Genomic DNA, 27,637 nt, shown 5'->3' on the forward strand with positions numbered 1-27,637 from the left:
TGAAGTAGAATAGTTTTTATTTTTGCAAACTGAAAGTATGTCTCCAGTGTAAGCCAAATATAAAATCTACAAACACTCTTCACGAAAGAGTCAAACAACACAAAAGCATACAAAATAGTACAAAGGGAAAGATCCCATCCTTTGATCACTTGAAACCCCACCAGTGGAGAGAGGGTTGTTGGCCTCTATCTTGCAGGGGAAACACCTGGTTTGAGGCAGTTAGATGGTCCCCAATGGGCTGGCTGGAAGGGGACCAGGAAGTGGGCATGGAGACAAACCACTCAGAAGCTCCAGAGCTGTTAGGGGTGGGGGCTAAGAAGGGAGAGGCACAGGCCTTGCCCATCAATCACTTTGCTAAAAACAAACTTCCCCTCTCCATCCGTTCTCTGATCCTTTTTTCCTCTCCTAGTGAAGGAAACGGGCCTCTTAAGGGAAAAAGATCCCCAAAGGGATTTCCTGTGGAGGGAGGCCTCCAGGAAGACCCAAGCACACCCTGACCAGGAGAGGCTTTGGCCAGCTGCCTCAGTTGGAGTTCTCATGTGACCCTTATTCTTCTCCTGCCCCATCCCTGACCTCTCTACCTCCTGACCTCAGTGGTCTCTCTGGACGTAAAGTCCTTGATGTAATTAGAAACCCTAAATATCACTTTTTTAGAAGAAAGAAACCAAAATGATTACCCAAGCTAACCCTTTTCTACTTTTAGTTCTATACTTTACTCTATGGGAAAAAAGGAACATAGCAAATATCACACTCACTGACGTCCTTCTGCATTGTCATCTCATCATACACATACATGTTAGCTGCTGTCCTCAGTGTGCATACACTATTTACCGTGTATAGTATTTCATGGACTCACAGCATTCCTGCACGTCCCAGTTTCACTGTAGGGCAGGCTGAACCTTTCACCTCTGCACAGGCATTGGTTTAAATGGACACCATTGTACCCATCCTTCCTTTCCTTTTCAAGGTTTCCTCTAGGAAAGTGGGATCTCCAAACCCACTTGGTGTATCGAGTCTCTGATCACGCCTGTTATACTTTTACATACTGCTCTTCAGAAGAGCCGAACCAATTGCAATGTACAGCGTCACCAATTTCCCTATAGCTCTGCCAGTGCTGGATATATGTATATATGGTACAACAGTGGTATAGTTAATCCATCCATTCCATAGATGAGAAAACTGAGAGCCGGAGAGACCAAGTCACTTTCCCAAGGGTCATTCAGCTAGTGGATGGCAGATAGATCCAATTCTGCAGGCACATCTGCCCCCACTCAGTGCTTTGTCTGTCAAACCACACTCTGCCTCTGACAGTTGCTTCTAAAAATAGACACAGAAGGCTTTTCCTACTTCTCTTGTCCTCGGAGAAAAACAAAAACACAGAAGCACAGCCTTTGCCCCTGTGTCATGCAGATCAGGTTTCTTAGCTTCATCTGGGCCCTTCCCCAAGCCTCCTGCATCAGGTCCTGAAGAGTTCCTCAGAAGGCAGCACGGTCGTGGCACAGGCTTCCACCTCTTCCCTCCTGCAGCTGATTAACTTCTGCGGTGAATTGGTGATTTTCTGAAAAGTAATTCCCATTAATATTTATTAGATGAAGAGTAGTACTAACATAGTAGTTGGAATATTATCACAAAGATCCCAATTATTTGGTTAATTAACTTTTAAATAGAAAAAGGCCCCAAAACAATTCTAACTCCTAGATCAGGGCCTTCCAGCATTTACAGAGATGTCTCCCAGTCCACTGAGCAGCAGATCTGCTGGGATCCAGCTTCATCAGTGCTCCTCTCTCTGGGACCCTGCCTTATAAAAGCCCAGAATGTAATTCTGGCAAATAAATAAATAAATAAATAAATAAATAGTTGTCTAATTTTATTCTACCAGAGAGCTCTGAAAATAACGACCTGGTCTGAGATGCTCTACATACAGCACCTAGCAGAGTGCCCAGTCCAGAGATGGCACTCCTGAAACACAAGTCCATTTCCTACTCATATTTCATGTTCTCCCAGGGACCCCAACACATAATCAAAACCAGTTGTAAAAATGCAGGTATCAACTTTTCAGAGGGACACTCCCCAGCCATTGCTATCCTGCTCACCTCCACCTAGTTCACAAGGTCCCTCTGCAGCTATCTCCCTCGGCCCTTCCCTTCATCACTCCGAAGAGAGGCCTGTGAGCACAGATAAGCAGGCGCAGTGGTTTCCTCCACCTCCATCCCCAGGAGACAGTCAGTAGGCCTTGATCCTTGTCTGTAAAGAGGTAGCTTCAGGGGATCTCACTCTTAGTGTTTCGGGCAGATCCTGGGAAAGGACAAGGCCCACACGGGGCTCCCTGAGCAGGGCTGCCTATGTGGAGCCCACCACCAGTTCCCAGCTGCTGGCCCAGTTAGATTCTCAGGACTCTGGCTACCTAGATCTGCAGTGTTATACTTGATTATGTTTTAAATTCTGGAGCAGCACTGTCCAATAGGAATATAATGTGAGCTACAAATGAAATTTAAAATTCTCTAGTAGCACACTTTTAAAAAGTAAAAAGAAAGTTAAAAGTTAAAAGTAATAATATTTTTTATTTAAAATAAATATCATTTCAACATGTAACTAATATAAAAATATCAATAAAATATTTCATATTCTTTTTTTAATGGCTCTTCAAAATCCAATTGTGTTTTATACTGAGTGGCCAGATTATTATGATCTCTGAACACATAATAATCTGTCCACTTAGTGTATATTATATATAATAAAAGGCTAATATACAAATTGTCCCCTTGACCAGGAGTTCGACCAGCAGGCAAGCCGGCCAACTACCCATGTCGTCTCCCTGGCCAGGCTGGCTGGACCCCACCCATGCACAAATTCATGCATGGGCCTCTAAGATATACACACACACACACACACACACTGAGTGGCCAGTTTATTATGCATTCAGAGATCATAATAATCTGTCCACTCAGTATATATTTACAGCACATCTCACTTAAGACAAGCCACATTTCAAGTGCTCAACAGTCACATATGGCGAGTGGCTACTGTACTGGAGAGTATAGTTCTAGAACATTAAAGTAAAACAGCACAACCAACCCCAGAATTTCAGAAGATGCAAAACTGTTGTCCCACAGGTTAGAACAAACTTTCAAACAAGGTTCAGCTGACATCAGTTTGAATTCATTTTCAAAGTTTAAAAATCAGAAGATTTCTCATTAAAGTCTAGATTTTTGTTTCTTCGTTTGTTTCTCACTTAAAACTTGAAGATCTTGTAACACTGGCTCATGTGCATTCCCTCTTGGCAGCAACCTGCTGGCACTGAGGAGCAGCTGTCCTGTTTAGTCGGAACGTGTTTGCCATGGTCCCCACCATCTGATCCTATTGAATTACAGTCATTGCACCGCACACTATTTTATTTTATATTTATTTATTTATTTGTTTGTTTGTTTGTTTGTTTTTGGTACCTATCTTAGTCCCAGAGGCATCTGATCTCAGAAACTCTATTTTCTATGAAGCACACAAAGTCATACTTGGGATGGTCTATTGAAGAATGACTAACTTGGGGCCATCTTTAGGAGGCCACATTACTGTGGAATGCGACAGCAAGAAGAGAGAATAAAGTGAGTCATTCTCACTTTGGCACCAAAGTCTCCATATTCATGAAGCAATTATGGATGAAAGACAAGGAAAAGAAATTATATTTTTAGATATGGAATATATACTTAGAAGTCTTAATATAATTTTCCTTGCATATGTGTTTCTTGCTTCAAAATGTTACTTGGTGATATCAACTAGAATGCAAAGACATTCTTAATGGTATATTTCAGAGTGCAATCATCACCAGCTATAAAATTAAGATGTGGACATGAAATATTTAGTCCAAACAGATAAACAAACACTCACAAACTCAAAAGGGCTTTTTTCTTCTTCTTTTTTTTAAGTTTCATTCTTTTTCTCAATAGGGCTCTTTAAAGAGGATTTCCACTTGGTAATTTTCCATGGTTTAATTGGAAAGATGTGTGGATTTTGCAAAGATGGCTGGAAGTTGCTTTTTTTAATAGTTTGGAAGATTATCTATAACTAATGCAAATGTTGAAGTGCAGCTAGACTATACCAAAGTCTAGGCTGAGAGGTAGGGAGATGGCGGTGGTGATGGACAGCTCCAGAATCTGTTTGGGATTTAATGGATGCTAGTGACCTACTTCTCACACAGCACTATAGGAAATGCATATACTCAGATAAATTTTCCACTTAAAAAACCCTAGGAAGAAACAGTAAAAATGAAAAGTCTCGTGGAACAGAATGCATGCAGGAACAGACACTGAAATGATGTAGAAAGGATGATAAGGAGAACAGAGAAGCAAAAGTTAGTCCAAGGCAGTGATATCTACCTCTGATGGGTGAAAGTGGTCATACTCTCATAGACTGTCCTTGCCTCTGGTTTTATCTACATTATTTGGGTTTCTCCAAAAGCTATTTGTAGGGTGTGGCTCACAATGCATTAGGATTATTAGGACTTCTTGTCATTTGAGGGCTCTTCATGTGCATCTGAAATTCTATAAGGAACTGGCCCTTTACATGGTTCTTCCCCTGACCCTTTACTCCATGCTCACTAACAAGACACTGGGTCCTGGAAGGATTCTAGTGCCCCTGATCCTACGGAGGATACTGCTGGGCTCATGAATGTAGGGCCAGAAGAGGAGTAGTGAGAGAGGGAGTTAGAAATGGAATGGCCTGAGAGTAGAGGGTAAGCATGGGCAAGAGTGAAAAGGAAAACCATAAAGGGTGACTGCTTGATGGAATCCAACTGAGAAAGGCTGAACTGTTCGCCACGTCTGGGGAAGAAGAGCTACTGGGCCTCCCCGAGCCATTAACACTCCCCTTCCATTTTCATCATTTTGGATTGGTTCAGGCTCGCCGCTTTTACTGCTGGAACCACTTCTACTTATGCCAGAGGAGCACCAAGCAAGCCAACCTCCTTCAGACAACACCTTCAAAAACTGATCAAAATAGAAAACCAGCTTCCCGAGTCACTGGAGAGCAACCGTAAGTTGACACTTGGAAGAAGAGAATGTCACTGGGCGAGTTTCCCTTTTTTTAAAAGTTCCTTGTCTGAGGGCAGGTCTCTCTTGGTGCCATGAACAATGACAGTCCTACTGGCTTGAAGAACCAGAAAACAGGTAATGGGTGCAAACACAAAAGTCAGAAAGTGAGAGGACCAGGGTTAAGTGTTAATGGACTAAACATTCCAATTAAATGGCAGAGCTTGTTGGGATGTTTTGGTGTTTTTTTGTGTGTGTGTTTTTTGAAAGGCTAACTATATGCTACTATTAGAGACACACTTTATATGTGAGAACAGAGATAAGTCTAAAGTAGAATCTGAAAAGAAGATAAAACATACAAACAATAATCCAAAGTAAAGGCTATATTGATAACAAAATAATGAGTATTGCCAGAGAAAAAGAGGGGCATTTCATGATGATAAAAGGCCCAATTACTCAAGAAGATATATCAACCATAAATATCCAAGCTCCTAAAACAGAGCTTCAAAATACATAAAGGAAAAACTGACAATAAAAGGACAAACAGACACTACCACACTCATAAAGATTTTGTGTATCTCTCTCAATTACTAATAGAACTATACAAAAGTGTGAACAGTATCATCCAACATTTTGACCCAATTGATATTTATAAAACACTACACCAACCACTGCAGAATACACATCCTTTTACACTCCAGGAAGCCGTGAGCCGAGCTCCCCCCAAACTACCCCCTCCTCCCCTCCCCCTTTCCCAACCTCCCCCCGCCCCCAAGTTCTTCCTGAAGGGATTGAGGCCTGCCCTGCCTCCCGTGTTTGATAAACCACATTGCCTTTACCTTCATGGTTCGCAGTAAACCATTTAGCAAACCATTCAGACTGGGCTGGAGGGGGCCTGGTGAAAAGCACACTGCTAAGCTTTATGAAAAGGGGGAAATGAAAGGAGTCAATACTCTATATGTGAAGCCTTAGAACAGTGCCTTGTGCTTAACCCTGTGCTAATCTCCGCTAAAGAGATACCTGCCTGGAAGTGCTGGAGAGAGAAGAACGGCTTCAGGTAGCAGGGTGGAGGGGTGTCCTGAAGACTGCATCAGGAGAACCGTTCCTCCTGCATGGGGAGTGTACGGCCCTCCCTCTCAGGGCCATGCAGCTGTCACAAAAGTGACTCCTGCCAGAGCAGAACTACAGGAATGTGTAGCTGGAAGGCAGTTCCAGCTCCAGTTGCCTCTGAGGAGCTGGCTGCTAACCCTCCTCCCAGGAGAGAGCTGTGAGAAGAACTCTCTGAGGTGATAGGATGGGTTTGATTTTGCTGTTTTGTTTTGGCTCTGTGTTGCTTTGCGTGTTGAGGTCTGGCGGATGGGCCCAGGAGCCAGCCAGATGGAACATGGGAGTTGCGGGTAGTGGGTTGGGGGAAGGAGGCTGCTGGAGGACTGCTTTTGCTTCTCCCAATCCTGGCATGGGCACACAGGACTACCCACCCTGGAGAGCCTCAGACCTGTGGGCCAGGAGCGAGATAAGAATCCTGGGCTGGCAAGGAGCTGAGAAAACAGATGGAGATCCTAACCTTTGGGGCAGGTCCAGATTGTTCCTGGCCCGCAGCCAAAGCAAAGCACAATCTAGGCCTCCCACACTCACACCCACGCACTTCACCCTGAGAACCAACAAGGCTCTTGGCAGGTGAACTGAGTATGTTGTGTTGGAACAAGTTACTGGATGCAGCTGCTGTTAGAATCATGGGAAAGGGCCAAGAACCCTCAGCAGACCAGTCTGGAAGGATTAGGCTGTGCGTGACTCCTGAGCTGCCGAGCACCATAGCTGTGCTACATACACCCCTGCTCGCTGGGCCATGCCAGGTCCTGGGGGCCAGCAGGAGTGGCCTGACTGAGGAGGGTCCCCACTCCCCGGAGAAGGGAGGATTCTCTAGCCCCTCTGATTAGAAGTGAAGTCCTGTGCATGCTCTTCTGCCTTCTTGGCGCCAATTCTTGTCAACCAGGAAACGTGTGCCCGTGCCCAAACTACAGCCCAAACTACATCTGGTCAGTGTCGTGCTGAGAGGAAAACAGAACACTTACCAAAGTGTCGGGGAGCACCACACCGGGGCAACAGGAGTATCGGAGCAGCCGGCCCATCTTCCAGATGGAGAGCGGCACAACCACAAGGATCAGCATGAAGCCAACAAATGCAAACAGGGCGAGCGCCAGGGGGAGGGTCTCTCCTGGAAACGCAATGACAGGAACAGGCTTAGGATACACAGTGAGGCTGACATCTCCCATCTGGGGCCTCCCTCACATTCCTGGAGCTGGCTCTGCACATGGCCAAGATAGCAGATGCCAACATCCTGAGATGGCTTGTATGCCCTAGTGACTGAAATTACCACCACTAAAACCATTTTTCTAGAATTCAGATCGAGGCTTGGTTTCCAGAAAGCCCCAGGGAAGATTAAAATCATTTTCTTGGGAAAAGAGAGGAGAATCAACTGTTAAACCGCTGGCTGTGCTAGCATGTACAGGACCTTGGGGCCATGACCAGGAGGACAGGCAGAGTGCCAGGCTGCCGGCAGGAGGAGGGGGTTGGGGGGTGCTGAAAAAGAACAGCACAGAAAGGAACTAGGCAGTAGGTGGTGAAGTGTTTCGCAATTTGCTCTTGGCATTGATTCATCTTTGGGAGGAAAATACTGGGTTCAGAAAACAGTCACATGATAACTAGGATACATCAAGCCCCTACTATAGTTAAGTGACTTATCCCAGGTCACATAGGTAGGGCTGGCTTCGAAGCCTGCATGCATCCTAACTAAGTAAATGGGTAAGAAAGGACCAAGTGGGAGATCTGAAGATGCAGAAGGGGGCATGTGTAATTTTCCCATCATGTAACTGGAGGCAACTCATGTAGCCCCTCTAGGCTGCACTGCTCACCTGCAGTGGGAAAGGCGGCACAGCCACAGAGGCTGCAGAGAAGCTGGTGGCCTCACATGTGTGGCTAGGGGCACTGGACTTTGTTTCAGTGCGTTTGGAAAACATTTTGGCAGTGTACATCAAGAGATACACACATGTTCACACCCTTTCATCCACTCCTCTGAGTACATTCCAAAACCATGATCCCAAGAAAGGAAACAATGATATGCAGAAAGCAGTTCACAGCAACATCTGGATTACAGCATCAGCCTCATAACCAGTCTCCCTCTGCCCACCACTTCCAGGCATGCTCTGTGCATTTTCTTCATTGCTCACAAGGGAAGCTATCTCATTTGTTTACTTGTCTGTAGCCATCTCTCTAACTAGAAGGTAGGGATATCCCTGCTGTACCCCAGGGACTAGACCAGCAAGTGGCACATTGTCAGTGCTCAATAAATAGTCACTGAGTGAATCAATCAACCACTCAAAATCATCATCTTCAAAAGCAAATCGAAATGACCTAAGACCTAGAAATGACTTAGATATCTAAGTAGGATATTATTTAATTTATTATGGGACATTAGCATGGTAGGTTAGGAATTCCTCTATTAAAATGAGAATAGCCTTAGCTGATTTGTCTCAGTGGATAAAGCACTGGCCTGCAGACTGAAGTGTCCCGGGTTCGATTCCAGTCAAGTGCACATGCCCGGGTTGCAGGCTTGATCCTCAGTAGAGGGTGAGCAGGAGGCAGCCAATTAATGATTCCTCCTCATCAATGATGTTTCTATTTCTCTCTCCCTCTCTCTCTTCCTCTCTGAAATCAATAAAAATATTTTTTAAATGAGCATTAGGACATATACAAGCTTGTTCACTACAGCATGATTTGTAGTGGCAAAGATTGAAAGCACAGAATATACCTATCATCAGAGGAATAAGTACATATATTTTGGCACGTATATATTGGCTTATTCTGCGTCTTCTTTGCAAATGAGGAAGAAACATGTGTACTGACATGAAAAGATGTTCACAATACACTACAGCAAAGAAGCAAGAAACTGAACAGTAAGTACAATTGTGCCATTAGCGCCTGTGAGTACCGGTATCATGCAGTAACTTGCAGATTAAATGCTAAACTTGCCAAAATAAACATTCTCAGTGGAAAACATGTACCGGTACCTCTTACTTTATATACTTCTGTGTTGTTTCAATTTTTAACAAGCTTGACTTACATGGTTTTAAAAAGTAGTATAAAATGACAATCAGAAAAAATCCATTTGGGAAACATGATGAATATTTGTGAAAAAGCAGGCACAAAACCTATGTGTGATCCAACATGTGTCCACATGTGGGCAATGATGGAAGGACGACACCCTTCTGGAGGGCAATTTGGGAGCAGCAGTTAAAATCCAGTCTACCAGTAAGATGATCTATGTACAAGGTAACTAGTTAAAGCATTGCCAGCAATAGCAAAATATTACAGGGGGTGGGGAGAAATGAAATGCCATTCATTATGGAGCTGGTTAAATTAGTTATATATACACAAAATGAAATACTACATAGCCATAAAGAAAGATATACAGTTCTGTGTAGATATAGAAAATCTGTAAGATATATAAAGTGGAAAAGACAAGATTCAGAATAACAAATAGAGTATACTACCATTTGTGCTAAAAGGAAAGGTAGGAAGGGGAGCCTCCATGTGTATCTTATATTTTTTTAAACTAAATGTGCAAAATACTTTTAAAAGACTAAAAAGTTATATACAAATATATCACGAGTGGTGTTTTAGTGGTAGAATTGTGGGATGTGGGGTTTTGTTTCTTTTCAATGGGTTTTTAAACATTGAGCGGTTTTAGACCATAAAAAAATGTCAAGGGAAAAAATGTATGTCAAACATGGAGTCTATAGACTTTCCATAGGCCCCTCCTAGCTGAAAGCGGCTGTGATGAGCTGTCTCCTCAGAGGACTGACTCTCAGCCCTGACTGCCTCTCCTGTCACCCGCCTCTGATTCAGCAGTAATCAGCCTTGCAATATATGGCCTCATGCCTAGGGACCTTTCAGGGGAAAGAAAGTTCCAGACAGTGGCTCAAGGGACCACCACCCAGCCCCAGACTGGACTCTCGCCTATAGGGGAATTGGAGTGAAGCACACCTTTACCATAGGAACCCATCCAGCCTCAGAAAGCAGGTCAGTGAGGCCACGGGAGACTGAGAACCAAAGAAACCCAGTAGGCAGCCGAGCATCCTCCAGGGGGCAGGGAGGGGGGCTGTCACCTGTGCAGGACCCCAGGGAACAAACAGACTATCCTTACCTTGCATCTTGACACATTCTGCCTGGCTGAAGGCGCTGTGCCTCTCGATGGCCCTCACGAACGTCTGGGCCTTCACACAGTACACAGCCACTGGCTCCATGGTTTCCAGGTGCACTGGAATGCCGCTGCTCTTCACTATTTTCACATGTTCCTTTAGGACAGTGGTCGGCAAACTCATTAGTCAACAGAGCTAAATATCAACAGCACAACAATTGAAATTTCTTTTAAGAGCCAAAATTTTTAAACTTAAACTTGTTTTAACGCCACTTCTTCAAAATAGACTTGCCTAGGCTGTGGTATTTTGTGGAAGAGCCACACTCAAGAAGCCAAAGAGCCACATGTGGTTCGCGAGCCGCAGTTTACCGACCACGGCTTTAGGAGACCAAAAACCAGTTACACACTGAGGAAAGCAAGACAAGAAAGAGAGAGAAGAGCCAGGGAAGGAAAGCTGCAGCTATCTCCTTTCCAAGCTGCACACAGAATGTTCCATCATTCATTCATTCATTCATTCATACATATCTGTTTATTATTATACATGGAATATGTACCAAACACTATTGGACCAAACACTATTGGAGGCACTGGAACATAGCATTGAACAAAACAAAGTCCCTGCTGTCCTGGAGCTTACGTGGGAAAAGACAGACAATGTGTACTATTTATCAGGTGGTAATAAGAAGAAGAAGAAAAAATGAAGCAGGGCAAGAAGGTAGAGTGATAAGGAGGCACCAAAAAGAATGGTTGGGGAAGATCTCTCCAACAGGATAACGTGGACAGAGAAGTGGAAGTCGGAAATACTATAGGACTGAGTTGGGGGGATAAGTGCGCAGAAGCAATGGAACCAATGGGCTGTGCCTCCTCACACATCCACCCATCCACCCATCTGTTAATTCACCTATACATCCTTTCACCTCTACCCACCCCTTGTGGCCTGTGCTCCATGTCTGATCCTGTGGAGGCTTGTTTGGACCGTGCTTAGATGACTCAGGGTACATAACCCTCTCTAGCATGGCCCTTCCAGTTACTATGGATGGAAAGAGGCTCCATCCAAAGAATCTGAGGGAGGAGCTGCGTGTGCCCTCCTGACCAGGCCCTGATCTGTCCCCTTTCCCCCACTCCATCTGCTTGGCTGGCAATGCAATGTCCAACCATTGTCAATGCCCATTCTACCTACCCATACCTTCCAGGGGAAACTATCCAAACTATAGTCCCTGTTGAGTGGACACAGAGGCATATGCCCTTCTTCCCCAAACACTGTTATGTGGTCAGAGGTACCCTTAGTCTAAGAAGGATCCTCCATCAAAGGCCAGGCAGCAACCTGCGACTCCTAAGCTTGGCCTGATAAGATAAGCAGAACCAATCAGATTTCCACTCTTGGGAATTGGTCTTGAGAATAATTGGAGATAGAAACAGGGACCGAGGGGAGAGGATACAGTGATGGGGAGGGATTAGGCCTGAGAGGCCTTGAGGGATGGTGAGGCACAGCCACAGGAATGTGTAGGAAGGACTGACAAGGAATCAGGGCCTGGGAGTAAGCTGGAGAGAAGGCCACAGAAAGAGTGCAATAGAGAGGACCCACCAGAGGGAAGCAGGGACTCCACAGGCAAGGGTCCTTGGGTAAGGGAGGCTGTGCTGCCACCCAGCTCTGGGCCAGCTCTGTTCATAGATTCTATCAGAACCCCTTATTGCACCATAATAATCCTTATGCTAAAGTCTACATTTGTCTGTGCTGACTGCTGTGGGCCGTGTCACCCTAACAGCTTGGACAAAACTTCCACAGGTCTGACTGTCCTCTAGTTCCGTCTCAAGTTCAACCCCTTCTGCTGCTGTGGCTGCTGCTGTTTGACCATTCCCTCTGGGAGAGCTGACCTTCCACCCAACCCAGCCTGCAGCAGCCGTCCCACAGGGAGGGGCAGCACCCCATTTAGGCATCCTGTGTGACCCACTGGCTCATAATTAGGCAGGGTTATCCAGGAGCCGGGTCCTGGCACTCTGCCCTGACTTCTGCACCCTGCCCAGATACACACCCGCAAGAGGCTTGTGCTAGCCTCATGCATTTTTTAAATCTTCTGGCTGATCTGGAACTCCCTGTTCTGCAGTATCTAAACATGCCAGGGAGAATGGCTGAGAAGACAAGCTGATGAGGGGGACGCGAGGGGAGAAAATATATTGAGAAAGTACTGTGAATTCAACTATGTTAGAGTTTGTAACAAGGAGGCAGCCCTCATACTTCAGTAAAACAGGCCTGAGAAAGCTCCCAAGGCCTGGGATGGAGCCAAGGCCTGGGTTGGAACCAATGCAGTTTTTTGAGGAGGAGGCTATTGGGATTGTCAGCCTACTCCCATCTCTTCTTCTTTCCCACGCTTCACTCAGCCTGGCCACCCCATACAATGAGCACTTGCAGGGCCAGCTTTTCTCAACCACCTCTCAGAGGTCTGTGATGCCTTCTCCAAAGTCTGACTCAAAAGGTCAAGGCCAGAAGTCTTACCTTAACACCAGGCTCCCTCCTCCAGTAGGCCACGAGGAACTCAAACAGGGGTCCCAGGTCTTCCAGCTTAACCACCAGGTGGAAGCCATCCTTGGTGACCTCCATTCCAGGTGGGGTTAGAATGGCTGTTGGTAAGAAAAGAAAAGAAAAGAATCAAAACCAGTCCCGGACAGCACTGATTTCTGTTCTGGGAAACCATGACCAGTCATTGGTAGAAACATGCTAGGCTCCTGGGATGGGAAGGGGTTGGCTGTAACTTCACAGCATGCAGAAGCATGTCTAACCAATATCCTCCTGTACTCAGCAGGTGCTGAGTAAATGGTTTTTGAATTATGAGCACGTTTTTAAAACTGACGAAGATTACTACAATTCCCATGGATCAGTGATATGTTTGATATTTCAAACATCAGCAAATCAGCAGCCTGTGAATGGGTTGGCCATTCTGTCCTCAGCCCAAGTATTCTTTATCTCATATCCTTAATGGAGGATGCCGGAAAACCAGAGGGTTTTACAAATTCCAATAACCAACTCTAGAAATTGCTGGATCCCAAACAGATTGGCCAGCAGTCCCCATGGATATTTTCCCATCAGCAGACTGAGAACAGAAGGGCCTACCAGGCAGTCTCTTGTCCCTGGCTAGTGATGATGGAGCCATACTTGCCTCTCAGATCCAGACTCTGCGGGAACAGAAGGGCACACTGATTGTTGGCCTCAGCTTGAGAAATAGAGCATAATCTGAGCTAAATCCCCCTGCACTAAGGTCAGTGGACACTCAAAAGAAAGTCATTTCCTGCAGGGAGTTTTCAGAGAGCAAAGCATTTCCTGGCATTTGAAAAACTGCCCGGATAGGGGACAGAAGGACTTGGGAAGTCAGGGACCAACTATGCAAAGCATACCCAGTTCAGAGGCTTCAGATGAGCACTCAGCACCACCAGTACTACCTCTAAAACACCCCCAGGAGGATGAGAGATGTTTGACTACTTCAGTTTTAGGTCAAGCATGATTAAAATTCCCTGATTTCCATCCTTATTGAGAATAGAATTAGAAAAATTCTCATTTCAGTTCAGAGAATATTTTGACAGTGTTGGAGCAGGAACCTTTGTCCTGTGCACTCTACAAACTCATCTAATCCATCCAGCGAACTTAAGAAAGTAAACACTGCTTCGGTTCTACAGATGACGTAATTGAGCCTCAGAGATGTTAAATGACTTGCCCAAAGTCACACAGTTAGCAGCCAGAATTTGAGGCTGTGTCTTTTCCAGGTACCCTGTACTCGTGGATCTCAACTCTGGCTGTGCATGAGAATCACCTGGGGAAAACGTTAAACTCCCAGTGAACAGGATGCACATAGATTATCTAAATCAGACTCTGGGGATGGGCCCCAGACATAAGTGGTTCTAAAGTTCCCTTGTGATTAAGAACCTCTGCTCTCAAAAAGGCTTCCCTGTAAGGGTAGGAGATTTTGGTCAGGGCAGCCTTAAAAACAAGACTTTTCATATGTTTGGGAAGAAGTCAGAGTGGCATTTTGCAGAGACAAAATAACAGACTTAATGCCCTTAAGTGCCACAATTTCATGCCAGCTCTGTAGCTAACTCCACCTGCCCAGGGGTCACACAGGATCACATCTTCCACCTTCTGGTGCAGCTACACAGACTCCTGTTCCTCCTCCTCCTCCTGCAGCAAAACTTTTTCCTGTTTGTAATGCTCTTCTCAAGCAATGTTACTGCAAAAACCCCCATCCACATAGTTTTATAGCTACTTCTTTATCTCCCTCTGGCCCATGCCTTCATTTCCAACAACAGCTGCCAGCCCCCAGCAGTGGTCTCTGCTGGAGCCCCTTGCTCCCAGGAGCCAGAGGGAGGTGGTTTGGGTGATACCAGGGCACTGTGAATAGAGGCAAAGCTGCTCCACCCTCCAGTGTCCCCCAGCCTCTCCCGGGGCCTGGCACTGGGGTCCCATTGCTTCCACTATATCCTCCTAGTGCCTGGGCAGAAGAGCTCACATTCTGCATCAGAATTCCTATTGAGAACATATTCCCATGGTTCCACTCCTGCCCCCACCTTTTCCTTCCTCTACTCTACAGCTCTCAAGTGGGGCATGTCCAAGACAATAATAATACTTAACAATAGCTGAGTACTATAACAGGACAGCACTGCAATTAGTATTTCATTTTGTATAGTTCCCTCAACTATGCTTTGAGGCAAACTGTTGCCCTTCTTATAGATGAGGAGGCAGGGAGGGACCCAACTATCAATGGTTGAGATGGGACTTGATCCACATTTATTTGACTCTAGAAGGCTATTTCCCCTTCAAATCAATCTTCACCTTCTCAGCCAGCTTGGGCTCCCCCCACCACCATCCCCACCTTCTAAACCCTCCTGACTTCTCCCCAATCTCATACACTCCCCAGGAACCTTTGACTCATCCACTACTGTCCATGTTGTTCTTAACTTCCTTTGTCCTCACTCACAGCATCTGCCATATCAATAAAACAGAGTTCACAAAGGCCTTTCCCTGCCTCTCCTGCAGCTCCAAGCAGGACACATTATTGCCTGACCTGTCTCAGAGGAGGATCTGCCTTGCTCCTTCCTACCTCCACTCAATCCTCCACCCAGCAGCCTAACCACACCCACACCATACTATAAAGCCACTTTCTCAAGGACCCAGTTAGGGGCCTCCTTCAAGCCAATCAGCAGTTCTTCTGTTCTCCCATCCATGACCCTCTACCTGCCCAGCTACCTACTGATGCTCTCCCTTCACCTTCTTTTTAAAGTCTGAGGTTTCCCAGAATCCTGTTCTGAGTTGTCTTTGTCCTCAAATCATATCCCTGGACAATTGCATCTGCTCCCAAGACATGAGCTATTAATGTTGTGCTATGTGTCTGTCCTTAACCTGTCACAGCCCCAGAGCCCGATTTCCAGCTGCCAATCAGATATCTTGGTATGATATCTTGTGGGAATCTCTATCACAAAGAGCCCAAAGCCAGAAGTATCACCTATTTCTCAAGAGTTGTTTTCCCTCCTGGGTTCTCTGACTTGGATGACATTCTCACCAACCCCATTTGGAACTGGACACCATTGTTGTCTCTTCCAATGATTAGTCCCCAAGCTGTCCTAACTCAGCCATGTCTCAAATTTGTCCTCTTTCCCCCATCCCTTTCCCCACTCCTGGGATCAGGATCCAACTTGGCTCAGCTCAAGTGTTACCATCCCCTCCTGACTCTTGCCCTGCCCTGCATGCTTGTCCTACTCCAATTCCCTTTCACACAGCAGCCAGTAACTGTGAGACAAACATGGCCTAGACATCTTTTTCCCCCCATGATTTCCCTCTACTGATTTGGTCAACTTTATGTCAAAATCCTTCACCGTGTGACCAGCTGCTTCCTTACCACTGGCTATGCAGTCCTTGCTCTTGCTATTTCTAAACACACACACCCGCTTACACATTGGCTATTGTTTGTGCTCTGTCATATTTGGCCACCTATCTATATTCTCCCCTTACTTCTTTCTCAATCATTTGCCAAGTACTGTTGCTACAGAAAAGTTATTATTTCCCAGTGACCATAGAAGGGCAACTATTTCTGGTGGCTCTGCTAAATATATAGATCCTATTGTGCAAGGAAAAGCTGCTCACACAGGCAATATAGGGTTAATGAGGCACCAGATGGGAATCACTAGATGATTTATTGAGGCACTGTCAGCGTGGAAAGAAGCAATCCTAACCCCATCTCCCCACTTCTAGAGCAGCTAGCTCTCCTTCCAGCTTTGCAATATCAGTGTTCCCAACACCTGCAGACCCTGACAGAGATAGAGAATGACTTCCAAAGCCTCTTTCAAAATAAAAAAAGAGGGCATGTGGGAGCAGTTGGCATATTTTTTAATGAACCAGTTAAGTTGTTTGTGTTCATAGTACTCCGGCTTTGCAAGACTAATTTGATGCTAAAAAAAAAATCCTGAAAAACTCAGAGAACATGGTTTCTGAAGGGGAAGGCTGGTTGCAGTGGGGGAGTAAAGAGAGAAGTATCTTACTTGAGTTTCGATTAAAGGGTGGCTTCAGGATGCTCCAGGCTGAAGTGTGTGAGCTTAGGATGGCCCTGACACGGAGGTTATATGGCACGGTGGCAGTGATGTCATCGGTGATGTCACATTCAGGAACTGTGGTAGGTGAGCACCTGCTGCTGGGGATCCAGATGTGGCTCATGAACAGGCTCTCATACTCTCTAGCCAAAGAGAGGAAGGCACAGTGTCACACCGGCTTCTCCCACCCAGGCTCAACGATGGTTGCAAGTAACTGCCTCATTCACCTGCTTTTCATGGGTCAGCAAAATAAGCATTTGCTCCAAACTCTAGTTCCTTCACCCTCCTCCCTGACCAACCAAAACCATTCTTCCTTACTCCTTTTATGACCAGACAAAGGAAACATAGGCAAAAATCCCAATGTGTCCAGGTCTCTCCATCTCCAAGGGTCACCACCCCAATCACAGCCACTGTCATCCTTTGCCTTGCTATGGTCTCCTGATTTTCCAGCTTCCACTCCCACTTTTCTTCAAACCATTCATCACTCAGCAAATCATGATATTTCTACCCTTAATGGCTTCCAAAACACTTGGAATGGAATCCAAACTCTTTCCCATGGCTTCCAAGACCCTCTGGCCTCTCTCCCACTTCACCCCTACACATGCTCTCTCCTCTACACTGGCCTCCTTGCTGAGCTCTTTTAACCTTAGGACCTCTAAGCAGCTGTTTGCTGTGTCCCAAATGCTCTGTCTCTGCTGTTCACATTGGCTGGCTCCTCTTATTCTTCAGAAATAGACTTAAATATCACTCCCCAGACAGGCCTTCCCTGACCACCCAATGAAAAGGAGCCGCAGAGTTGACTGTCTTTTGCATCAGCCTTTTAGCTTCCTCCCAGCACTGATTGCTATCTGAAATTCCCTGGAGCAGTGCTGCCCCGTAGAACTTTCTGTGATGATGGAAAGGTTCTATATTGGTGTCATTCAATATGTGACTATTAGGAATTTGAAATGTGACTAGTGTGTCTTGGAAACAGACATTGTCATTTAATTTAAACAGCTCTCTGTGTCTAGTGGCTACCACACTGGACAGTGCAGACTTAGGTATTTGTTTCCTTTACCTTTTTACTTGCTGTCTCCTTTACATGCAGGCTCCCTATATCCAGAAACCTGGCCAACTGTACCCTGACCAGTATTTATTGTTAATGAAATATATTGAGCACCTCTGTGTCCCTGTCACTCCTCAGTAGCTCCAAGGGCCTGAACACTTGCAGAGGAGCAGAGCCTGCTTGGCCCCTGGGCAACTGACCTTTAGGATCACAATTTCTTTTGGCTCATAGACAGGAAAACTGAGATCTCCCCACCCCCAAAGGATCTGACTCTCCAGAGACCCCTCCAGCTGAAGTCAGAGTCAAACTCAAGATTTTCTAAAGCGTTAGACAGTTGACTCACCATCGAAAAAAAGCTCTACCAGAATGTGTTTATACACTTTTGGGTTTCCAGACAGTTCATTATCAAACCCACAGAACAATTCCCCTTGTTTCTTCAACTCTCCCAATGCCTGTGCACACAGAGGCAGCAGGTCACTGGAGATAATCTATCTCTGGGCTCACAAAGCTTCCTTGGGCTCTGGAATAAAGGCTGTGCCTCCAGCAATCAACTATTGTCCAAGGGAGAACAACTAAGAAACACACACACACACATACACACACACACACACACACACTCATTTCAAAAAAAACTCACCCCTGGTACTCAACAGAATAGTGGATTGTTTCTTCACCCATGATCACTGGGCTCCATGTCAAGAGATGCTTCATGTTGGTTGACTGTATAGAGAGGTTCTGAGGGGCAGGCAGAAGCACAACTTCATCTAGAACCAAGGCAGACAGACATGCTGACAGGTGGGCTCATATTGGGAGAATGCCACAGCTTTAAATTAGTTCCTAATGAGACTTCATATGTCTATGAACCAGAAACACCTTTAATTTCATCATACGTGTATAAAAGCTAAATTAATAGTCACGATGGCTAATATGATTGAGCACTTACCTTATTCTACTTAGACAATGTGCTAGATTATTACATGATTATCGTATTTAATCCTCATGACCATACTGGGAGGTAAGGACTATTAGTTTTTCCACTATACAAGTGGCAAAATTAAGGTACATTGTTTACAACTTTTATGCCAGATTGACCTAGATGCAGGCCTTGACTCTATCACTTGCCATGTGACTCTCAGCGAGGCAAATAAATCTGAGCCCTCCATCCCTACATGGGAAACCCATGCAGGCTCCAGCCAGCTCCTCAGCACCTCCCTCTCCTGCTACTGCCATCCAAGGGACATGCTTATGCCTCCCCCAAAAAGCTGAATTAAGCATCAGCTCCCACCTGGAAAGTGCAGGCTGGTCTGCTGTAGAGGGAGTTCAATCCAGATAAGAACCAAGCCAGCCGAAACCGGTTTGGCTCAATGGATAGAGCGTCGGCTTGGGGACTGAAAGGTCCCAGGTTCGATTCCGGTCAAGGGCATGTACCTTGGTTGCAGGTATATTCCCAGTGGGGGGTGTGCAAGAGGCAGCTGATCGATGACTCTCACTCATCGATGTTTCTAACTCTCTATCTCTCTCCCTTCCTCTTTGTACAAAATCAATAAAAATATATTTTTAAAAAAAAGAACCAAGCCAGCTCTGAGACTCCACCTCAGGCAGACTGCAGACTTCTGAGCCAGCCTGGGACACAAGCATCTGCTTGCATAGGTATGTGTGGTGTGCCCAAGAATGCATACAGTTTGCACACAGAATGAAACAAGGCCTATGACACTGAACATGCACTCATAACAACTTTGGGCAGCCCTAGGGCACATCCTGTGTGAATCCAGGGTGCAGTGTGGCTTCTCTGCTGTGGTCCTTCTCTTCCCAGTTTCAAACGTTCTTCTTTTAATGCTAACACCTGCCTCCCCTTGCTGTGACAGTTGCAGTGATAACATCGAGAACCCGGTAGGGCCTAGGGCCCTTGCACAGGACTTTTCATCTCGGTGTCTGTCTCGAGATTGGCACCTGTTGTTACCAAGCCTCATGACCACGAGGGGATGAGGGTTGCTAGGGACACCCTGCCTGGTTTCCCTGCTTCTTTTGTAATGTAGGACCCTGCTGATGTACCTCCAACCCACCCTCAGCTTCCATGGCCTGCCCCGTGAGGAAACACCTGGGTTATCCACAAGGGAGGCTTCCTGTCCTCCCACCCTAAACCCAGGGGGTGAAAAGAAAAGGGCCAGCTGCAGTGAGGTGGCACGGGTGGGCGGGGCTTGATCCTTTCTGACATCCTTCCTCTGGTAAAGTAACAAAACATTTTTCTAGTCAGCTATGTGGGGAATGTAAGGCTACAGTTCATAATTTAATAGCTCTGAAATTGAAATCTCTAGGGCCAGATGGTTTCACTGGAAAACAATACCAGATATGTTTTTAAATTAACACTAATTTTAAACAATCTCTTCCATGAAGTAAAAGAGGAAAGAACACTTTCCAATTTATTTTGGTATTAGGATAATATTTATCAGTACTACCCTGATAACAAAATCAGACAAAGATAGTAGTATATATTTTAAAAATCACACAAAAAACTACAGACCAATATATCTCATGCATTTAGATGCAAAAGTTGTCAACAAAATATTAGCAACCTAAATACAAGAATTAAAAAAAAGGATTAGATACTGTGACCAAGTGAGATTTATTCCAGGTATGCAAGACTGGTTCAACATTTGAAAATCAATTAATATAATCCACCATATCAACAAGCTAAAGAAGAAAAATCATAGTCATGTTAATTGACACATAAAAAGCATTTATAAAATTCAATGATACAGAGATAAATCTCTTCAAGTTAAGAACAACAGGGGATTATCATCCCTGAGGTAAAATGAAAACTGCTGTTTCTTTCTGAGTCCTACAGACAACATCTTCAATATCCTTATACTATCTGTAAAGAGTATTGCCAATTTCATTGTTTTGCTCATGTTTGCAGCACACACACATGGGGTGTGAGATGGAAAAACTGTAATGCCCATGAACTACTGATTCCAGGAGACATTTAAAAGGCAATGTAGAAAGTGTCATGGCATTGCTAGAACACTAAAAAGGAAATGAAGTACAAGGAACCATATTTCAGCTTAGACTCCAAGTTCAAAGTGACTCTTTCCACCTACAAAAGGTTTTAAAATGCCCTTTAATTGTTAGAGAAGACTGATTGAGGACTTGGGAACTCAAGGGAGAAAGAGAAAACTGTTATCCGTAAAGCATTCTCATTAATGTGAAATGTCATCAATCAGCAAGGACCAATATCTATTGAAGTCAAATCTTTGAAGAAACCAGTTAATGAAGACTACCGAATGTAAATGGTCAAATGCAAAAATAAAAAAATATACTCAAGGGGAAAAAGAAACTTTGAAGCAGAGACAGGAAAAACACATTGGCCACAGTGAAGAGTGTGAAAAATCTAAATTTCCTCAGCCACACTGAATGAGGGTTCTCACCAGAGCAAGAGAACAATCCTAAAACCCCCTGTATAATATTTTTATTCCTTGTGAATGTTTGTGGTTTTATTACTACAGAGAATTGTATTATTCTCATTCTAGTAGGTACCTCAAGAAGGTCCACTGAATGGACGCTCTATTTCCAATGGACTTGAACTGGGTGGCTGTGACCTGTTAAGATTCTGGTGCTCAGAAACTTTGATTTGCTCACGCAAAACCAGCTAAGCAACACCTTTCCCATAGTGCTGCATTCACAACGCTAATCTCTCTCTCTCTCTCTCTCTCTCTCTCTCTCTCTCTCTCTCTCTCTCTCTCTCTCTCTCTCTCTCTCTCTCTCATTTTCTATGGCTGTTGTAACAAATTGCTACAAATTTAACATATTAAAACAACACATTTATTAGCTTACATTTCTATAGGTGAGAAGTCTGACACTGGTCTCACTGGGCTAAAATCAAGGTATTGATAGAACTGTGTTCCTTCTGGACACTCTAGCAAAGAATCTGCCTCCTGTTTCCTTGCCATCCTCAGTTTCTAGTGGCCACCTGCATTCCTTGCTCATGGCTCCTTCCTCAATCTTCAAAAACAACATTAGCTGGTTGATTTTATTTCATACTTCAAATTTCTCCTGCCTCTTCTTCTGTCCTCCCATCTCTCTGTGTCACTGCAGCTAGGAAAGGTTCTCGGACATCATCTTTTAAAACATATTTTTATTGATTTCAGAGAGGAAGGAGAGAGGGATAGAAACATGGATGATGAGAGAGAATCACTGATTGGCTGCCTTTTGCATGCCCCTGATTAGGATCAAGCCCACAACTGAGGCATGTGCCCTGAGCAGAATCGAAATGTGACCTCCTGATTCATAGGTCAATGCTCAAACCATCAGGCAGTTCTCAGTTTTTAAGGGTTCATGTAAATAATGTGGGCCCACCTTGATTATCCATGATAATCTCCCAATCTCAAGTTCCCATAACATTAATCACAACCTTTTATTTTCCAAGGGACTAGTGGGGACATCTTTCGGGGACCATTATTCTGTCCACTGCATGGCCCTTGCTCTGCAGGGGTATTGGCTCTATGAACTGACACTATGCCCTAAAATTTATCCCTCAAATATATTGAATTATTTCAAGAGAATTACTTTGTATACCACCAGAAAAAGAAGAGAGCAAGACTGACCTAGAACTTGGCTGCTAAACTGGCTGCTGGCATCACATCCCAGCTTCAAAAAGTACACAAACAAATTCATGCCCAGAAAAGTAGTAGATTACTTCATGCTTTTAAGGTACAGTCGTAAGATCAGCAGCATCACATTCCCCAGGAGTTTATTAGAAAGGCAGGCTCTGAGGCTGCCCCCTATATCCAATTGAACCAGAATTTGCATTTTAACAAGAGTTCCCAGGGAATTCGTATGCATATTAAACCTGGTCTTTCCCCTTCTCCTTTGGCCTCCTCATCTTCTCTTTTGGGCTTGTGGAGGAATGTTTCCATGACAACCGGTTTGTCCCACCAGCTAATCAAACAATCTACTAACTAACCAATCAGTCAATACACTTAGCCTACGCTACAGACTGGGGACACAAGGAAAGATGCCCAGGCCCTGTCCTCAGATCAATGCAGAAAACAGAACACACCAAAGCAGAGTAAAAGAGGTCAGGTCAAAGGAGAGAGAAATTTAGGAGGAGTCTGTAGGAAGAGGGAGCCATTTGGAATGATGCTAGGAGAATGGGATCAGGATGGGGAAAGGAAATAGAGATGGTATTAGGTGGAAAACTACACCAGTAAAGAGTAGGGGGAGGAAATGAGGATTGATACGCCAACTATGAAGACAGCAGCCACCTTGTGGTCCATATTTGTTTTCAAGGAGATGTGAGCAATAGGATCAGGGCATGAATATGCTGGATCATAAGACAAACAGCAGATTTGAACACTATGTGCTGAGCAATTAGGAACTTTGAAGGTTTTTGAACTAAGAAGGGACACCATAAACTTGATGTCTAAACCAGTTCTAAACATTTGCAAATCACCTCAGCACTGATTTGTTGCCTGGTTTAAACTAAGTAGAATAATTACTTCTCAGTGTTAAAATAATGAAAATGAAAAAGACAAAAAATACGAAAGGTTCCCCCTGATGCTACACAGTGCCCAGTACGTTGGAGTATTAAAATTAGACATTTTTCTTAAATGCAACTTGACATGATTAAACATCAAAGACTACAGAGCTGTGATTTTGGAATAATAAAGCATGTAGCTACAAGTATGCAGGAGTGGAGCAGAGAAAATTATGTAATGTTACTGGAAGTGAAAGTGCCTCAAACCAATTTTTTTTTTTTTTTTTTTTTTTTTTTTTAATGCTATGGAGTACCTACCTGCTACCTTTTCTGCAGTGACCAGGACAGATCCAATTTTAACAAGTTTTGTACTCATTATTAAGGTTGAAAATTGTGTCTTTTTATTCATATGTATTTTGTTAGAATCTTTATTCTATTTTTTGTCCCTACAGTTAACATCTCTGAGGTACACATAAAGACTGAGATAACCATGCTTTTAAAACCAGATAATGAGATAAATAATAAAATGCATGGAGCTCTGCTAACCTTAAGACTATTTGTTTTGATCTTTATCTTTCTAGATTATCCTGTGGACATTAAGAGAGAGATTTCCAAACAGAATGCAGGATTTTTCTTTTCTTTAGGATATGGGGATGGAGGCTTAGGAGATGAGCAACCTTATTAAAAACAGACTTAAGATGTTATATGTATATAATGCAACCCAAACCCTGGGAAAGTATCTTTTACCTTCTTAATCTACATTCAATTCCTAGTCTATTAGCTGTATTCTAATTCATACTTACCTATGAGCAAACATGGAATCAAGGTGTAGAAAAGCCACATGATAAGACTTGCCGGGATTTCTTCTAGAATCTTCGTGAGGGACCGTGTTTGGCAGACTCAGTTTGACCTGGATCATTGTTTCCTTTCACAATGCGACATCCTGTCCACCCCAGCCATCCTTGCTTCAGAAATCAGATGTTGGAGCTGAGGTCTCAGATGTTGTGCCGCCAGAATCGTTCCGGAAAGTGGAGCCGGCCCAGACAGCTCAGAAGGGGCGGGCTGAAGAGCACCCTCCTTTCAGCCCAAACCCAGATATTGATTGCATCAGGGGGAGTGGCTTGCAGAGTTCCAGAGAAAAAGTAACTCTGGGAGCCTGAGAACCTGCCTGGGGAAGATACCTGGACAATAGGTTCTGTCCTGGGAGACCCTGGATGTCCCTAGAAACCCCATTGGAGTGAGCAGGCAGGATGATTTTACCCTCTCATCAATTAGTTGTTCTCTTCCACGTCTTCATCTTGAGTTTATTCAAGCAATCAAGCTGGGTATTGATTCATTCTTTTTGCTAATACATATCCACTTCAGAAAAAAAGTAGAGACGTTTTGAAGGGAAAAAAAAAATGTTTTAATACCTTTTAAAAAGTCAGAAGTGAAGAAGAATATAGTTTCATATTCACTCACATTTTTTAAAAGAAAACCTGGAAGGAAATACAAAAACTAACAAGATTGATTACCTTGGAGCAGAGGAAGTGGGGACTGGGAAGATGGAGAAAAATGGGAAGAGACTCTGCAAAGTATCTTTTTTTTGTATTTGTTTTGGGCTTTAAATTTTTTTATTGTGGTAAAATACACATAACATAAAATTTACCATCTGAACATTTTTAAACATACAGGTCAATGGTATTAAATGCATTCACATTGTTGTGCAACCATCAGCACCATTCACCCTCACAGCTCCCTTTAGCTTGTAAAACAAACTCTATAGCCATTAAACAATAACTCCCCATTCTCTCCTTCCCTCTGCTCCTGGCAGCCACCATTCTTTTTGTTGCTATGAACTTGACTATACTAAGTACCTCATAGAAGTGGAATTATACAGTATTTGTCTTCTGTGACCCACTTATTTCACTTAGCATGTCCTAAATGTTTAGCCATGTTGTAGCACTTTGCAGACTTTCCTTCCTTTTTTAGGCTAAATAATATTTCACTGATGTATATACCACTCTTTGCTCATCTACACATCCATCAATGAACAGTCGGGTTGTTTCCATGATTTAGCTGTTGTGACCAAGGCTGCTATGAACATGAATGTTCAAATATCTCTTCGGGACCCTGCTTTCAATTGTTTTGGGTGCTATATATTTTTATACTATTTGATTGCTGAACCATATGAATGTGTTATTGAAAAATGAAAAACAATTTTAAATATTGGAAGAAAACCTTATTTCAGGATTTGGCTCCCTAAAATGCCAGATTTTAAAGGACACTAAACACCTTATATGTGCCAAGAACGTGAGCTTTGGAGTACAACAGATGGTGGTTCCAGTTTAAGAACTGATTTGCAATATCCCCTTGAGAAATGAATAATTTATTCATTCAACAAACATTTACTAAGGGCCTACTATGCGCTTAATCCTGAAATTCCTAAATTCAATAGTTCCTGCCCTCAACTAAGAACTTCCCAACTAGTGAAGAAAATAAACATGGGGATAATAAATTGGCATTGAAAAAAGTGACAGAAATATTCACAAGGGAAAAAGGGAGCATTAAGGAGAAACATCTAACCCAGCCTGGGAGATCAGAGAAGGCTCCATGGAGAAGGTGACTTGGGGGCTATTAAATGCTGAAAACAATTAGCCAGGCCTGATGTGTTTAGGAAACAAGAAGTTTGGTGCAACTGGAGGTTGGAGTGGCAAGACATGGGGTCCAAAGGCAGAACGAGACAGGCTGCCAGAGAGCTTTGGATGCCTTATTGAGCTTAGAGTTTATCCTTAGAGAGCAATGAAGTTTGGAGAGCAATGAAGGTCAAAGAAGGGGTTAAAAGCTCATGTCATTTCCTGCATTAGAGCTTTAAAAAGTGTATGACTAGGAAAGATAAGACAGTAGAAGGGGTCAGACTGGAGGGAGCTATGTTATTGGCTTCTATTAGATTTCCCCTTGTTGGTAGAGAGAAGTAAGCTAATCCAAAAGATGGAGGTAGAATTGACAGCTCCTAAATATTAAATAAATTGGAAGGGTGGAGGAAGAGGCAAACAAGACTTTCAGGTTCTAGGTTTGAGTAACTGGGTGGATGGCAGCATCTCAACCAGAAAAAATGAAAAGGAGGAGGAGGATGGGGTGGGGCCAGGACAGGCAGTGCTGGGAGGGTACAGAAAAAGGTTGCATGTGTTCAACTTGATACAGGCGGGGAAGGGAGGGGGGGTGCTGTTGGGGAGGGGGGAGGGGAGGAGGGACGCTCCAGTATGTAAAGAATCTTTGCCTCAAGTTTATAGGTGTCTGGCACCATCTCCTCTACCTTTAGCATTTCAGTGGTAGCTGAGATCAGGAAGTGGTGAAACATTCAAGGAGAGTATGTAATTAAGGAAGCATGTGGATGTGCTTTTGGAGAAGACCCACATTTTAGGACTGGCATTAAGAAAAAAGAAATATAAACATATGGGGGGGATGTGGGTAAAAATAGGTCAGAGAGGCAGACAGTCCTGGAACAAACTGGCCCTGGACATGATGAAAGATGGAGTGGTCATCAAGCAGGAGTGCAGAACAGTGAGTCACGGAGTTAATCATTGAAAAATGTCCCCTGGATGATCATTTGTAATCTCCATGTTTCAAGTGGAGACTTGAATCAGAAGCTAAACCATTGTAGGGTGAGGAATGGCTGGGATAAGCAGTACATTTTCAATGTGAAGGGGAAGAAAGCAACCCAAAGAGCCTCATTTTTTCATTTATTAAACAGAGATGACGATGTCTTGCATATTAGTTAAGGGAATTAGAGAATACAGACAAAGCACATTAACACAATGCCAGGAACACAGGAGATCTTCATAAATGCTGTTTTAACCATGTTTTATGTCAATAACATTAGCAATAAGTACATTAGGGGTAATTTGCTCTGACTGGCTGGCTCTTTGCGTCAGGCTGCTCATCTTTCTGTTTGGCCCCTGGAGAAACGAAGAAACACTTCCAGTAGGGGATACCTATTGGAGCGTAGTAGTTAAAATCCTGGGCTCTGGAGCCACATTGTCTGGGTTGGCATCCAGGCTCTGCCACACTTACTAGTTGTGTTTTTTTTCAGGCAACTCATTTACAGTCTGCTACTGTGTCCTCTTCTATAAATTGGAGACAGTTATAATAGTACTTAATTCACAGGGCTGTTGTGAGAACCACCAGTAAACAAATGGTACACTTAGAACAGGATCTGGCAAAGGAAGTGTACAGTAAATGTTAGCTGCATGTCTCTTTATTACACCATAGTCACGAATGTTTGTTGCATGCTCTTTCAGATTCCAGCACTGTGAGTCAGTGGCCACATCTGTGCCATGACCTCTGGTCAT

The 27,637-nt window shown here is 44.1% G+C and overlaps 1 protein-coding gene across 1 annotated transcript; it reads right to left on the minus strand.

Annotated features, from left to right (window-relative positions):
• On the minus strand, positions 1-27,637 carry IL20RB (interleukin 20 receptor subunit beta). The gene is given in 9 exon segments (XM_036431360.2): positions 1-1,467; positions 1,469-1,558; positions 7,094-7,236; positions 10,225-10,375; positions 12,713-12,837; positions 16,741-16,931; positions 18,471-18,597; positions 24,110-24,205; positions 27,520-27,637. Coding segments are annotated over 9 exon segments (1,191 nt in total). The 3' UTR covers positions 1-1,317.

Source organism: Pipistrellus kuhlii, unplaced genomic scaffold (genome assembly GCF_014108245.1).
Source record: "Pipistrellus kuhlii isolate mPipKuh1 unplaced genomic scaffold, mPipKuh1.p scaffold_m20_p_11, whole genome shotgun sequence".
Taxonomy (NCBI): domain Eukaryota; kingdom Metazoa; phylum Chordata; class Mammalia; order Chiroptera; family Vespertilionidae; genus Pipistrellus; species Pipistrellus kuhlii.